Below are 17,180 nucleotides of genomic sequence, written 5' to 3'. Positions count from 1 at the left end.
TGAATGTGAAGGTAGCAGTTAGCTAAGGGTAAAGAATAGAGGTGGTAAGTGGAGGATGAGGTGAAAAATGGAGATGATGATGTATCAGGTGAAGAATTAGGATAGGTGTGGTTGCAGTCTTCTCATAGCTTTAATTTCTTTTGTATGGGGTCTGGACTGCAAAGCCAGTGGTGGTATTTCTGTTACTATTGTCCTGTCCCACTAAGTCTCATCCTCAGTTGGTTTTCTGTCTTGTATACTTTTCCATACTCAGTTTTTATTTTTGTGGGTAATATAGCTCAGTAGTGTATTAACAGATCAAGATTTTTTTCTTCTATTTTTCTTTTGAATACTATAAACATAAGGAAGACTGGTGGGGGGAAAAAAAAGATTTATTTGTGTGGTTAAATGATGTTTAAGTTTTAGCAAAACATTACTAACTCCTTTAAATCAACCACTGTGTTTGAGAACTTGCAGTGAACTTTCAAGCAAAGTCCTCCAGCAGTGCAGGAACGACCGAGTGATTATTAATCTTCTTTGGTGGATTTCTTTATTTTATTTTTGTAAAAGCAAATGCTGTCCTAATAGACTGTAGGGAACAAAAAACTCTTAGCTGAACCTTTACATCTTGAGGGAGTTAATACCTTTACTAGAGAAGATGATAGAGGTGGGTTGTAGCAGAGATTGTTGAGGGAGGGGTTGTTGGGAGGATGTTGAGTAGAAGCTGTGAAGAAGATTATGAAGATATCATTAGAGCTGATTCCTGTGCATTTCACCCTCTGTAGATTGCCTCTGATTGTGTTAGGCCAGGCAGAGCATTGTCTTTTGGGAGTTTGGGTTCCTAGGCTGTGTGGAAAAGGCATTTTGGAGATAAAACTAATTGGCTTACAATATTTTAAGAACAAAACCTAAATTTGGAAGTAAGCTCTCTCTTACTGTAACAGTTATAATTCATATAAATTATTTTTTAGACTTGGAAGGATGCACATTTATTGGATGGTTCACTGGCTACACCAGCAGTCTCAGAATAGTGTAAATATTTGTGACTTAATTATTTGTAGTATGTAAGTATTTGGTTGCAAACATTCTGATGCCTGTCAAGCAGTGTAAATATGCACATTTTTAAAGAAATAGTTAATGATTTTAGCAAGGACAAATGTCTGAGCAAGGACAATTTTACTTTCACACCAAAGTACATATCCTTAGAATTCTAGTGACTTTCAATGCAGTATGCTTAAACTAGTGGAGTTACATTTTTCAGCCTAATTTCTGTGAGTTTAATTTCATGTTTGTGAATTTGCAAAAGTAGAACAACGTCATGTGACTATAAGTCTGATAGGTTTTATTTCCTAAATTAACACAGCGAGTGAAATAGGCCTAAATACAGTATTACAAGTATTATCCTTCCTCTATCTCAGCTTTTTGTAGTAGGAATTTGGAGTTGATCATGACTTTTTTTTCTTGATTTCTTGTTCTATTTCTATGCAGTTTCTTTCCTGTCCCATCCCTGAAATTTGTCTGCAGCTACCAGTTAGCAGAAATCAGGATAATTTTTGTATTATGTTGTATAATTTCTCACTAAGTAACTGAAAGATACTATGAAACACTAATTCCATTTGTACTACGCAGAGCTTAATCATAATGACTGCAGAGCTTCCATCTCTGCTGTCGAATGAAAGAAAGCAGCAGGGGAAAGAAATGCAAGAACTGCACCAGTTTCCAGTGTCTGTGCTGTGTTCCAGATTCATAGAACTGGTATTCTAGGTACATTTAAATTCATTGCTAAGTGTGTAGTCTGCATAATTATAGCAAAGACTTCCTAAAAAAACCTGAGCCTTCCTTCTGTGAATGCTCCTCCATTACACAAGCCTGACTCACTTTTATTCAGTGAATGTGCTTTGCAATGGCTTCTAAATACCCATTCTGTTACAACAGAACTGTGGGGTTTTCACTCTTTTAAGTCTCAACTGCAGGAACAGTTTTAAACTTTCAGCGTTACAAATTGACTCCTGTCTGGAAGGAATTTTGGGATCTAGAAGGAATTTTGAATCTTGAACTTCATGATGGAAGTTTTGAAGGAAGTTTGCATCTCTTCTCTACGACAAACCCTTTAAATTTGATCTTTGTCTGTGTTTTCAGGTAACTGAGCTGAATGAGCCTCTCTCAAATGAGGATAGAAACCTGCTGTCTGTAGCCTACAAGAATGTAGTTGGAGCTAGACGATCTTCCTGGCGTGTCATCAGCAGCATAGAGCAGAAGACTATGGCAGATGGGAATGAGAAGAAGTTGGAGAAGGTTAAAGCCTATAGGGAGAAGATAGAAAAGGAGCTTGAGACAGTCTGCAATGATGTTTTGGCTCTCCTAGATAAATACTTGATCAAGAACTGCAATGACTTCCAGTATGAGAGCAAGGTCTTTTATCTGAAAATGAAAGGGGATTACTACCGCTATTTGGCAGAAGTTGCTGCTGGAGAGAAGAAGAACAGTGTTGTGGAAGCCTCAGAAGCTGCCTATAAAGAGGCTTTTGAAATCAGCAAAGAGCACATGCAGCCCACTCACCCAATTAGGCTTGGGCTGGCACTCAATTTCTCAGTGTTCTACTATGAAATCCAGAATGCTCCTGAGCAGGCCTGCCTTTTAGCCAAACAAGCCTTTGATGATGCCATAGCAGAGCTGGACACACTAAATGAGGATTCCTACAAGGACTCCACTCTCATCATGCAGTTACTTCGAGATAACCTCACTCTGTGGACGAGTGACCAGCAAGATGAAGAAGCAGGAGAGGGCAATAATTAAAAAGCTTTCCTCCGATCCCTCTTTCATCCACTTCACCATCCCCATCATCACCAATATTTCCTTGCCACAGTCACACTAAATATCTAGTGCTAAGCATATCTGTATTGTACAGCTGTTCAGATCTGCTGTCCACTTTATCGAGAAGCAGTTTCAGATGAGTCTTCATGGGCATTGATGGACTGATTGGTTTATTGGCCCTATTTATCTTAGTTGCACTTGAACAGTGCAGAAAGATGCATAGTAAATGAGGCATTTTTAGTTTGCCTGTTGATTGGAAAATGATGGAAAGAATAATGGAAAGTGATTGAAGAGGATTAGATTCCAGTTAAAATTTTTTCCATTTGAAATGAGCTGACAGTTCTGTTAAGCAGTACATTTTGTGCATGCAAAGTAAATTAGCCACCCCAAATTTTTTTTTGGTCAATGAAAACAGTTAAGCTGATGTGAAATGAGAACCCTGTTCATCAGTTTACAATAAACTGTTTGAAATGTGAGGTTTCAGTAGCAATTTGGTTTTTTGCCTCTAACTTATGTGCACAGTTTCTTTTAATGCAGTGCATCTACCTAAGAGTTTTGATACTTGTAACCTTTTGCGGTTGTTTTGAAGAATCATGAATTTATTTTTTGTAAACTCTTTGGCTGTTTAGTTGTCTGTGTATTCTGACAACACTATGTCAATATTAGCCCATGTTAAGATGGATGACTGAGATGCCAGACTTCTAAATTAAATGTTTTGGAATTAAATGAATAAAATAAAATGCTGCTTTGGGGATGTTATCTCTACGTAAGCTGTCCTGTCTTTTGTTCGCAGTAGAGATTGAATTACCTAACACATCACTGATGGGTTAAAACATACTTAATCAAAAGTTTAATGAGAAGTTGCCTCTCATGCTGAAAAAAATTATTAAAAAATACCAGTATGCTGAAAAGAAGAAGAAGAAAAAAAAACTAAAGGGGGGGGGGGGGGTGAGAAAAAAAAAAAAAAAAAAAAAAAAAAAAGAAGGGGGGGGGGGGGGGGGGAGAAAAACCAAACAAAAAACCCCCACAAAACCGAAAAACACCCACAGCCATCTAGAATGTGATACCACTCACCTGTGTCAAAGTGGAGTTTCCAAAGGGATATTCAGTTATACGCTTGGTAGAGCAGTTGTAATGCAGTTTTGCTCAGGAGCTGAGAAGTTGTAAAGAACGTTACTTGTCATACCAATGTAAAGACTTGTATTTGCTTCCATCAGCTGTAACTTCTAAACATTTTTTTCTGAAGTGCTAACCACCAAATCACCTTTACACATGAAAATCCCAGTAACTTTACTTCATATTTACCTGCTTCAAACAGAAGCAGTATTTGTTCTTAAAGAATGCCTCTCTATTTTACCTAACTTAAGTCTAGTCCCCAAGCTTATGTTGTTGGTTTTGGTTGTTGTGTTTTTGTTTTTTTTTCTCCCAACAGTTAGTGTATGTGTATGTTTGTTGGTTCTGTACATACTTCTGTAATGGTATGTTACAGAAGCAGGAAAAGTTAGCTGCTCTGTGTCGCTGTGTCCAGACTGCTGCTTGGCATCTGAGCTAGCTCAAAGGTCATGTAAGTTCTCATTTATCTAAATCTATTTTTCATTGATTTGTGCAATAAATATTACTGGTCCGAATACCCACAACAACTACTCATACTTTTTAAAAGCAGTGCACTGGTTATTTTTAAGTATCTGGAGGATTAGAATTTTTAATGGTAGATTTGTATTTATATATTCTATCATCTAGGTAATTCTAGCTTTATTACATTGGTAAAGTTGGTGACAATTGAAAGACTAACGCAACATCTGAAAAAGATGAAAATCAAGATCCTTGATGTTGTGCTATTGTATAACCTTGAGGTGCTTGACCTCCTAGAGTAGTTTGAAGTGTGTACTTGATACAAATCACTACTGTCTGCCAGGGCCTGTTCTGGAAGTCACTTCTTCCTATTTGCTCCTGTTCCATCAAACAGTATACAAGTCCCTGTTTTTCAATTTCCCTTTTTGCGAGCAAGCCTTGTGGGAGTCTTTTGGCCAGTAATATCCATTTGGGCTTTATCTGTCTTCTAGATTGCCATAGCTTCTCTTCTTTCCTTCCTCTCAGATCTGCTTACCTGCCCCTGTGGAACCAAGGTAAAACTTGGCAGTAAGACCGCCTTTTTATGTTGAAGCACTCTGGCTGGTTAATGATTAATATTATTGGCAATCGCTAGGTTTATTTTCTTCCTGTTTATAGAAGGACCACTATCTTTTTGTTAATTCAAAAGCTAAGGAGTCCTTTCTCATTTTAGTTACTGTCTTGTGCGGATCCTGTGTTGCAAACCTATGACCATTATGTAGTCTCCAAGTGAGTGAGCAGGTCTCTGACATCTCTGGAGTAGGCAGTCCAAATTAGCTATTGACCTGGTGCATAAGATCCAAAATGGAGACCAAAGGGATTCTGTAGAATGGTGGAGTTCCTGGGTGCTTTAATGATTTCTGGTAAGAGAGTTTATAAAGTGTACCAATCAGGTTGTGGTGGTTATCTGCATTGCCGTTAATCTGGGTAAATCTTTGCAGGGTATCATAAAGGATGGAACAGGCTGCCCAGGGAAGTGGTTGAGTCACCATCCCTGGAAGTATTTAAAAGACGGGTAGATGTGGCGCTTAGCGACATGGTTTAGTGGGCATGGGGGTGTTGGGTTGACGGTTGGACTCAATGATCTTAGAGGTCTCTTCCAACCTTAATGATTCTATGATTCTATGAAGTATGAAATTCCATTTTGAAATAGCTTACTGACTCTACTCTGCTGGAAGGGTGGATTCCCTTCTCCCAAGCAGTATAAATTTAAATGGATAAATCTGTTATAGCTATATGTATCAACAGATAAGAAGATGGTTGCATATTAGGAAGCTATGTGAAAAGTTGCAGTTCCTTCATCATCTCTTGATGAATCACAATCCCATCACACATTCGCTCTAGTTGGCTGAAGGCATTCTGACAGTTCGTGAGGGTAGAGGCCCTCAGAATGATCCTGGAGGGGATGGAAAATGGGGAACGCTAACTGTGGGATATTGCATACTGGACTTGGTATGCTTGCTCTGTCTAGAGGTGATTGATATTCAAAACTATCTAGGTTTTGTACCAGGTATCAGGATCTAATAGCGTAAGTAGACATGGTTGGAAAGGAGAAACTGCCTTGTAAGAATTTCATACCTCGTGCCAGGATCTTCAGAGGAGCTATCCCAAAGAATTAGGAATAGCAAGAGCTTCCTAATTGAACGTCCTGACATAAAACTCACCAAAATGACATAAAGTTTGTCAGTGAACTGTCAAATGCAGGCAGCTTATTATCAAGTACTCCTAGCAAAGTAGAATTTGGTGAACAGGAAAAGATTCTCAAGTTTATAGACTAGCTCACTCTGAAGAGTTTAAATTGTCATGAGGAACAGCTGACAGGTTATGTTTTGCTGCAAGTGGTGGCATGTGTTTGTGCTGGGCCACCTGTTGATTTAAGATTGTTCAAGCTACAATCTCAGTATACCTGAGTGATGATCAAGTTCTTTTGAGGGTGATGAACTTAAGGACAGGTGAGTGAAATTATTGAGCGTATTCAAGTAACTCTGTGTGCACAAGGTCACAATCCCAGAAGTGGTTCTGGCTTCATTAAAACTGTGGAAAGACAGACTGTACTTAGGTGTACCCTTATTTTGTGTGATCTGCCCTTTAGCTTTGTAGCAGTGGATGCTTCCCTGATGACAAGGTGAATTATGTAGCTAAATCTTCAAATAATCTACTTTTTTTCAGGAAATTCATTAAATATAAATGTCTTATTGCTCTGAGTGCTCTGTGGCATAAAAAGCATTTCTGTCCTTGTTAGGGATTCATAAACCAGGTGTTGGCAGACACAGTTGCTCTACATAAGTTGATGACTGCTCATCTAATGAGTCTCAGGAAGTCTTCTAAGTCAAATTCTTTCACCTGCTTCTGCTGCTAGCAGTATAACGGTGTATTAGATTTTCAGTAGGAAAGCAGGTACTTCTCCCATGGTCTCTGGTTGTCAGTGAACGATCCAATGGCACAGAGAGCATGTTTTTGCGATTGCTTTTTGCTAGGAGTCAGTAGAGAGTGTTCTACAGAGCCGGAAAAAGAAATGCTCCAATGCAATCCATATTCTTGCTTCCACATCAGAGGCTTTTTCATTTTCTGGGCCCTGGGATTGCTACATGCTTTTTTGTAATTCTTATTGTAGCAATGAAAGCAGATGAATAGCATATGCTGTTTATTGCAGTATTCTTCAGTGGATCACAGGATTCAGGTATTTTGGAAAAGTATTTCTCTTAGGTGACCTCCAAGTCATGTCTTGTGTCTCTCAGTCTCTAAAATAAATAAAATCCTAGGCTACACCTAATTTATTGTTTGAAGACACCAGATGTATTCTCCAAAGTGCTTAGTTGAAGTTCACAACGTTCTTCGAAGCAGCAGTAATTCCAATGGAAAGACTTAAAATTGAGTTACTTCCCCCTGCTGCCCCTCCAGGACCTTTCTTTGCGTTGCCTTATTTCAGGCATAATAGGATGCTTGCTGGTCTTGACACGGTGAGGGTTACATGGGTTACATAAGGGTCCACCTGAGCGTTACTCTCATCCAGAACTAGTCTTTGCCATGCCTTTCACAGGCAAACTTTGTTGAAAGGTTAAGTCGCTCTGAGGGTGTTGATATAATATTAGCGAGGTATATGGGTATCCTTGGATTTTTAGCAACCTGATAGCTGCTAACAGAGCAGCGCTTTATGCGATACTATATGAGCTTGAAAGCTAAGGGACAGTCAGACTTTAAATTAATAGCGTGGTCTTTATAGGGACAGAGATACTTTCGGTCTATGTCCTAATCTGCTCAAATGTGTTCAAATTTTATATAAACAATTGCATTCCTCCCTTAGAGTACACACACACCACTCCCCTTTTGAACCCCACACTAGAACAAAATGTGCCAATGCTATGGGAACCTAAACTTCTTAGGCTGTATGTAATAAGGAGCTTATTATACAATGTAAGCGATAGCACTGAAGAATGGTGACTTTTTAGGCAAGCAGAAACCTTGAGAAGAGCAATTGGATTCAGATCTCCATGGATAACACATCAAAGAACCACAGTTACTCTGGTAAGTAACCGTTTTTTCTAGTGACTACTTTGGTATAACTATAGTTTTGAAAATAGTTTTTCCATGTTGCCTTTCCTTTGTATATAACTTCTGTTCATGGTTTTCCATCCTTAATGCTTGCACTTGTGACCTAAATCTGTAAGCTGGATGGACTGACTTCTAGATCCAAATGTATTTCCAAAGGAGCAGGAGGGTACTTCCTGACCTACTCCCTTGGCTTCTTTCAGCAGCTGCAATAGGCTGCTATATAGTAATCTAGAAAAAAGATTATGGCAGTGCACTTCAGGTTGAGGGAAATGAAAAGACTGGTTGTATTTTAAGTCATACATGAGAATGACTTAAGAATAATAATGAAAGTGAGAAGGTGAAAACCAATGTCAATATACATTATCAAATATTCTCTGTCAGCATGGGACCAACCTGAAATCCTTCAACAAACCAGTTTGAGTTTAAGGACAGAGAGAAAACAGGAACGGTATTTCAATGCTTTGGATTCTTGTTTTTTAATTCTATCCACACCATAGATTTGAACTAATTTAACATAGCTGCTCAAGAAAAAAATAACTAAAAACCAGTGTAACAACATGAAAAAACTTGTTGGATATGTTTGAGGTTTGTTGAAGAAGCTCATTAAAATCAGTGGCACTGTTTGAAGAGTGTGAAGTTAATTATACACATAATTGATAGAGGAAGTTTAGATCTTGTTCTGAACAAACCCCAAGTACTTGAGGTTCCACACAGATGCAGATAGTTTAGCTTCTGAGTCCTAATGATTTCTGAGATAAGTGAAGATGAATTCCAAACACTGAGGTCAGGCCAGGTAGATTTTTAATTAGTGTCAGAAATTGAGCTATCTGTTAGAAATAAAGTAAGCCAGGCTTCCAACTACCTTTACATGCATGTCCCCAAGTGAGCAAGTACTTTATTGATACAATTCCTTTCCCAAACTAGTCCCAGGTAACTGTTCTTCCATATAGTTGTTAACAGTTGTTGTCATGTCTGTAAGAAAATAATCTATAGGTATGATTATTCAGGCTCCTCATTTGATTTTTATGTTTGTGTCTATGTAGTATGAAGACGATAGATAAGTGTAAAATATTTCCGGAAATATTGCAGGAGGCGAGAGACCTTAGAAGTTAAAGAAGTTTGTCTTCTGCGTGTGAAAGAGCAAGATTAAGCACTGGAATATTGTAAAATACCTTCAGAAAAGTGCTATTTCAGATAAGAATGTTTCGGAAGCAGGTAAGACAAAAAAGCTTAAGGAGAGTATGATAAATTGAAAAAAAGGTTTCCGTGAAAGTGTACACTACAATGGAAAACTTTTGAAAGTCCTTTTGTAATCTAATTCTGTATTTTGTTCTATTGAATAATAAAATGTCAAATGGGAATAGCAAGGAATGTATCCTGTTTCAAAACTATGAACTGATTTAGAATATACAAGCTTCTGGATTATTATTACTGTAATAGTCATCTTCAGCTAGTTAAACATATATGAAAAATATTAGACTTTCACTATTATTGTTGTTGATGAAAAAACCAGAAAAACACAACACAGAAATTTGAGTCAACAATTACATAGCAACAGGAGCAACAAAAAATGTAGAATGAGCTGTTCTCTCTTTTTTTCTCATCTTTGATCAACTTTTGATAATTTTACTTTCTACAGTTAGAGAATTGACTCAACGCGCTTAGTAGACTCTGGCCTTAAACCTGTAATGTTATTTACAGGAGAACTGATCTCTTTTGGACTATAGAGCCATTCCTTTAGTCTCCTAAAAAAATTTTTTTAAAAACATTTTTATTTTTGCTATCTGCAAAAATTGTTCCAGAGCTGAAATTAACAGACTTTGCTTATTGTTTTAGAATGAGTTTTTAGAATCTACATCTAAATTTCAGGACATTCTATTCCACATGACATGCTAATTTAATATCCCATTGAAATTTATATTTGCAAACACTTGAATGTAAGTATTTTTTAAAACACATATGCAAATTCTGCCCGGTATCTACTCTGAGGAATTTGGCAGATGGAAAGCGAGAGTTCCTGACTGAGAGAAATGAGGTGGAATTTTGTTAGAAGTTGATCTTTTGCTATGCTTATGAAGAAAGATTTAGTTGGGTTTTGGGGTTTTTTAAAATATTTAAGAATAAATGTATTGCAACTTTGTTTCTTAATTGCAGAACTAATGTTCAATGGTTATAGAGCTCTCTCATTTTGTATCCCTGAGCCTATATTTGATGTTGCCATTCTTACTTCAAATTATATAGGGCAAGTAGAACACAATTTTATCTGTGTAATTTTTCAGTGTCTGCTCATTCAAGAATTGGCCACATGTTCAGAATTAGAGTATCGTCAACATCAAATTTCTTCATATTCTGATAATACAGAAGAATACAGAATAGATTTCTATGTATTTTGAAAATAATAGTCTGATTTTTTTAAATGGTAATACTCATGTGGTAGAAGGCTAATTTAAAAACTATAGCGTGTTTAATTGTTCTGCAAAATGTTGTTAACCCTTGTGCTGACTCTGTTTCTTGTTCTCCAAAGACATTTAAGTTTTTACTTGTGAGCCAGATTATCTTATTGTGTGATTGTTTTCCACAATTTATCTCGAAAGATACATATTTAATGTTGAAAAAATGTATGAATTGGTATCTTAAAGAGAGGGAACTGCAAACAACCTAATGTCTCACTCCATATAACAACTGAATTTTGTAGTCAAAACAGATAACACTTTGAAAATATTTTATTGAAAAACAAGCATTACAACTGGAAGTTGAAGACTAGGAGGCAAGACATCACAAATCAAAGTAGTTCTTATAAAGACCTATTATTCTAACTGTGGTTTATGTTTGCATAATGTTCCTTAATATTGATTTGATTTAGCTCTTCAGATATAACTAGTGTTAAAAGGGTTTTGGAAATAAATTCAAAAACTCATCTTTGAAAACTTAAAGGATTGACAATGAAGGTTTACAAAGATAATGCTCTAATAATCTGTTACTTATATACAACTATTAAATAATAGTAAGTAAAAGTAGTAAATAAAGTGTATGTATGTATCTTACAGTTCTTGAGACCTTGAATGGTCCTTAAGTTGATGGACATTGATGGAATTTGATGGAATTAGTGAAGAGTCACTCGTGTAAATGAAGCCAGAATCAATTTATGCAGAACTGCAATGCAATATAAGCTGTGTTGTCTTCTCTTGCCATTGCACCATCATTTGGAGTAAAATTGGAATTGATTTCAGTTCTTGAGTTATAAACTCAAAGCACTTAGATGTATTTGTTGTTCCACTCTAGTATAATAAAGGCCATGAAGAAGGCAATTTGTTAAGTATTTGCTCTCTGTGGCTATTGAAAGGGGTTGCCGATCGTTAGTGTTGCCCAATCACTGCAGTAGGTCACTGTTTGCTTGGACGGAAGACAACATAGTTTTACTTTTCTAATATTTTGAAATAAAGTTCTGTTAATCTGCATATATTTTGTCACTGAGGAGATCATTAAGAAATTTTTTGAAGGAAGATGTCCTATTTTTGGACATGAGGAAAAATTTCTTTACTGAAAGAGTGGTTAAACATTGGACCAGGCTGCCCAGGGAAGTGGTTGAGTCACCATCCCTGGAGGTATTTAAAAGACGTGTAGATGAGGCGCTTAGGGACATGGTTTAGTGGGCATGGTGGTGTTGGGTTGACGGTTGGACTCGATGATCTTAGAGGTCTCTTCCAACCTTCATGATTCTATGATTCTATGATCAGATTCCACTTCTTAGTACGTGGAAACTTTTTTTTCTGTTGATTGTTGATACATTACAAACATCAAATAGAGACTACTGAGCCCCTAAAAACCCAACGCTTATGCAATGCTACTGTTACAGTTTAATACTCTCTGTGAATTTACATTGGAAACACTGGTCTATTTGAACCAAATTTTATAGACAAATAAAAGACCCAAAGGGATTAAATTCCATCAAAGTTCATGTACAAAGCGGCTGAGTAGAGCAAAGAGGTCCTATTAGTGCTCAATTATGGGAAAAGCTGAAGTACGCGCTTTCTTCTACTGAACAATCTGAAATCCTCACAGGAACTTCATTCCCAACATACATATTCTTTGTACTCCAGGTTTAAGTTAAATACCATATGAAAAATCAGTACCATTCACTGAGTAGTACATTCTACATTTTGCTTATATCTATACCTACTTTTTAATCTTTTCTTCATCTGTTTAAACTGTGTACTCTTCAGTGCAAAGACTGCCTTATCTCCTACTTATATATAGTGTGCTGGTCTCTTTGGATACCTAATATTAGAGTTTGGTGTTACCTGTGTGCTATTTCAATGAAAAAATGGTGATGATTGAGGTAGAAGTACCATCTAGTCATAAATATACTCAGAAATGTATATAAACTCGGTGTGTTTCCTCTTCATTACACAGCCACCTTATCAGTTGTTTTTCTTGCACTTCCTTCTGCTGTTATATTAACTGAAGTTAAACTCATACGTTCCTAATACCTAAAAATAAAATTCAACTCTTTAGTTACACATGTGAACAAGGGTAAAAATCACAACACACATATGTACTTGCTATGTATTCTGAACTCCACTAAACAGCTCTGATTTTTTTTTCTTTTTTAATTGATTCAGTGAATTCTCTCAGTTTTAATGACTTGCTTTGTCTTTGTTTGAAATTGGCAATAGGTAGTTCATCTGCCATATGACTTGTGTGAAATATCTGCAAGTTTTAAGTCCTATGCATAAGGTGTGATACACAATGAGCTAGTAATAATAAAGTCTGATCAGCTAATTGTACTCACTGCATACTTACAAAATGAAAATAAAATACTGTTTGGCTACTATGAAAAAATATGAAGAAGATTTTGTACACAGGGATATTTATTGAATGTTTCATACAAATAGTTGTACAGATTAATTTCAAGGTAGCACAGTACAAATTAATTCCATCAGGCAATTATGCAGAATAAATTGTCAGCTTTAAATTTTAATGAATATTTAAGATTTATTTCTAGAGTAGTTTAATCAGATGCTTAAATAATTCCTAGAAATATGAAAGCTGCATACAGTTATTATAACACATTTTTGAAGTTGGAGGAAACAATCTAGTACAGGATGTCTGTCTGCCCTAAGTGCAATCAAGTGAGAAAACATTTAATATCAATGCTTTGCTGGGATTAAGGAACAGTTAGGGTGGGTACGTTTTTAAACTATAAATATGCTGTAAAGCACTCTGCCCCAAAGAGTTTATAGCCTGGGGAAATGAAGATGGACTGATTATATCTAATATTAAAAAATTTATATTGTATATGTGGTTTTTAATGATGTGTTCTGGTTCTTTTCCCCAGTTACTCCCCACTTGGGTTATATATCAGATATATATATAGCTATCAGATTTTTTTCTTATATCACAGCTAACTTTGAGTGTTGAGAAGAGTTTATGGGACAGTAGCTGTATGGATCAGTTGAGAAAAAGATGTGGAATGAAAGGAACTAACGATTGAGAGAAACAGGTAGAATTTTTAGGAACAAAATTGCAGGAAAAAAATTGATTTTTCACTGTTCTTGTAGGGTAAAGATGCTTGGGGATTGAGAATATGTGAATAACAAAGTGATACCTTCCTCTTTTCAAAAATTTAGGATAAGTGTGGATTCCTACCTCTTTAAAAATTTAGGATAAGTGTGGATATCAGTACTTTTTGTTTATTGTCAGCAAGATGCTTTTTTATCACTAGAATTTGGTTTCCTGCAATTGTAAACTGCAGGCAGTGAAGACTGAATATAGCTTTGTGAGTGAGCTGCGTAACTTTCCATGTATTACAGTTACAAGTACTTTTTCCATTTTGTTGTTAATCACAAGGTTAAATACATTTATTATAACTCTTTCCTATATGCCAATTGTGGGCTAATCTTACATAACTATAAATATAGTTATGTATTTATTATATATTATATATATTATATATAATTCAAGTGTACATATTTCTTTTTTCTGAATCTTCAGTGTTACATGCTGTCTTATATTTTAGTCTAAATGATTTTAACTAATGATTACAAATCAGTTTGTTCTGTCCTAACTCAAACATTATAGCCAGATGAATTATTTTCATTTGGTTAGGTATTTGTCTGTAAACCCCAGAGTGCATTAGGGCAAAGCACTGTGAGTATTCCAGCAGTGAATACATTTTTATGGAGGTAATCATTAAGAAATCACTTATGCACAATCATGTACTTAAATTAGTATGGGCTATTTTCACATAATTTGATAATGTGATCGATTCCACTTTAGGATTTAATCTATTAGTAATTGAACTCTTCCATCTCTGAAGAATTATCGGGTTTAACAATATGTCTAAGGGAAGAAACAGATCAAAACACACTGTCCACATGACTTCCAGTGACGCTATGCTGGAAACCCAGTTATATTTGCAGTAATTATATATAAAATGTATGGCATTTGGAGAACTACATCCTTGTTTGAACGTCTGAGGAATGACCATTATTCAGAGTTTTCTCAAGCAGAGGCTACTGAAAGAGGAGGGATCGCAGTAAAGCCTTGATTTCTTTCCCAAGCACGTAATGCACACATTGGAAGGAAGCAGGAATTGTAGGGGGTTGGCAAGAAAAGCATTTTGCTAACTAGCTTTCTGACCGTTGCCGTGTCCTCAGCATCACAAAAGAACATCTGACTCTTGCAGAGGGCAGAGACTAGTTAGATGTGTGTAATAACATAGTAATTGAGTAACTGGTTTCCCTCCTGAGTAAAATGGAGAATGTTCTCTCTCTGCAATGAGAAACTTGTGTTTGTCCCATGTTTACTTTGTTTTAAATCACAGAAAAATCCCAAATCTGAGGTGGTTATTTTTTATTGAAGTACAATCCTCGTTACTTCAGTGAGATACCTGCCCAGGAGAGTCTGAGAATTAGGGGTGTTAGGACTTTAAAACATCACGGAGAAAAGATGAATTTTTGGTGGGTGTTGCGGAGGTGTGTGCACCATGCCAGGACAACCCAGCACGGCTGGGGACCATCTGTAGCGGCTTCCCGTCTCCATGGCAACCGGAGCCATACTGGAGCAATCCTCTCTGCTCCTGTCTCTGCATCCCAAATCCAGAGAAGGGAGCAGAAGGCCTAAGCTCGTGTTTGGCAGGCAATGGCACCGCTCTCTCCAAGCGTTTGTTGGCTGGCCACTACGTTGGGTCAGCGCGTTTCTGTTGAGATTCCAGCATGTCCTTAAAGGGCAGGAACACGTCTTCTTGTTCCTTTGTGCCACCTCAAGCTTTTTAAGGACTGCTATTTGCCTCTTCTGAAACAAGTCCTATTAAGCCTCTCTGGGCTGTAAAATGGTATGGAAGGATTGGGAAGTTGAGACATTTGCTGTCATCAGTATCATCGGAGTCCAACGTTGTTAATAGATGAGAATGCTTTGGTACTACTGCTGACTCATTCTGGTTTTCACAGCTGAGACTTCCTTGCTTTGAGATTGGCCCTGCACTTCTCTTTTTCTGTGTTAATAATGTTCATTTTTGTACACTGCAAAGTATGCAACATTGCAATGAACATCATTAATTACAGATGTTTAAAATTGTTTAATAATAAAAAATAAATGGTACTCTAACTTTGGAAATACCTCATGTTGCAAGTTGTTATGAGCCACTGGGATGGAAGGCAATCTATAAAAGATCACTTCTAGAATTTCTAGTAATTCATCATAAGGCTGATTTGGAAAATATCATGGGGGAAACATTTTACTTTATCAGCAAATTATGAGATTTTTTGATAGAATTTTAATATTGCTACGTGTTACAGCATGAGCTGTATTTTGACTTAATGTTTGATATTGCTAAGAATAAAAGGTGCAAGTTCCATAAACTGCTCATCAAAATTTCATCTTGAAGGTTCTGTTTGTTCTCCTTTGACAGCTGAACACCATTTCACTGAAGAGGAAAGTTAAAATCCCAATGCTGGGAATAGTTCTTTCCATTAAATGTTTTCTCATCCTTCCAATCATCTGTTAAGTGGCTTGCTTGTCCCGTCTGGACCTTCATTCATTTCAATGTTCAATTGTTTAAAAAATAACTGAAGATTCCACAAAACTGAATGAAGAAATAATTATTTTAATCTTCTCTTAATTTGAAAAAGCTTCTTTTCCCCCCGCCCCCCCCCAACTAAATATTGCATTATTATGCTAAATCTGACAAGGTAAAGGACTTAAGAAGTGAGCTATAAAAATGAGATAAACTAAGTAGTCAAGTTCTTCTCATCCAAAGGGAGATGCAAAGAAAAAAAAAAGAAAATAAGATGGATTATGAAATTAATTTAATTTTTAATGAGCTACATTTAATATTGATAGTTAAATCACAGAGGCTGAATTGCAGGGAAATTTCTTTACTGTTGCTCTTTTCTTTGAATTTTGAAATGATACATTAGGACCTGGGTCTTTTCCTGGACTAACTGTACCACTGATGTCCAGCTCACTGGCTCTGGTGGGGAATGCAGTCAGCCCATACTAAGAGAACTTTTCTATGCTTGGACATTTATGATACATTTACCAGGGTATTTATTCAAGAATAATGTAGCATAGTCCGCCTTGTGATTGGAATGAAAATTATTCTAAAGCACCCATTGTGATAAAATTATCTTTGTAGATAAACTCTAATGTACTGCAAGTAAAGTTAGAATTTCATCTTCAATACTCTGTCATTAAGTGATTTGTCCTATAAGCTTTTATTGCACTGGGGGGTCCTCAGAAAACATGTAGGAATTTTGGAATTTGCAGTAAACTGTTCATTGACATTTTACTGGGAATGAAAAACTCAACAGTTGAGGGACCTGACACAATTATTAGTGCCATGATATGTCACTTGTGATTAGTCTAAGACTGGACAGAACTAACTATTATTTTTAGCTTAGTAAAGCCCAGCTTTAGCTGAGCTTAGTGGCCCAGTGTTAGTTGTGTCTAAAACAATTGCTTAAAATTTTTACTAAATACATTGTGTGTGTATGTATGTTGTTAATTCTGCCATAAAAGTTATGCTGAATCCTGGGGTGAGGAACTGATTAAGAACCACTAATGTGCCAGATCTCTGGGTAAGGTATTATGAATTATTCATCCTGTTATCCTAGTGCAATCACAATAATGTCTTGGTGCTGATTAGCAGGTGGATGGGCTGACACAAAGGCAAGAATACCCAGGAGATATTTTGTTCGACGGTTATTCTCATTACTGCTGAT

At 36.5% G+C, this 17,180-nt stretch overlaps 1 protein-coding gene across 1 annotated transcript in view; it reads left to right on the top strand.

The window, feature by feature from the left end:
• Positions 1-3,558, top strand: part of YWHAH (tyrosine 3-monooxygenase/tryptophan 5-monooxygenase activation protein, eta) — a 20,567-nt gene extending 17,009 nt beyond the window's left edge. Inside the window, exon 3 of the mRNA XM_009330856.1 lies at positions 2,119-3,558. Within this exon, the coding sequence (XP_009329131.1) occupies positions 2,119-2,775 (657 nt within the window). The 3' untranslated portion in view covers positions 2,776-3,558. The remainder of the gene's footprint in view (positions 1-2,118) is intronic.
• The last annotated feature ends 13,622 nt before the right edge of the window (positions 3,559-17,180 follow it).

The sequence above is a fragment of the Pygoscelis adeliae genome, unplaced genomic scaffold (assembly GCF_000699105.1).
Source record: "Pygoscelis adeliae isolate BGI_AS28 unplaced genomic scaffold, ASM69910v1 Scaffold358, whole genome shotgun sequence".
NCBI classification, from domain to species: domain Eukaryota; kingdom Metazoa; phylum Chordata; class Aves; order Sphenisciformes; family Spheniscidae; genus Pygoscelis; species Pygoscelis adeliae.
The sequence above is the reverse complement of the archived record's forward strand: the minus strand, read 5'-3'. Positions and strand labels throughout refer to the sequence as shown.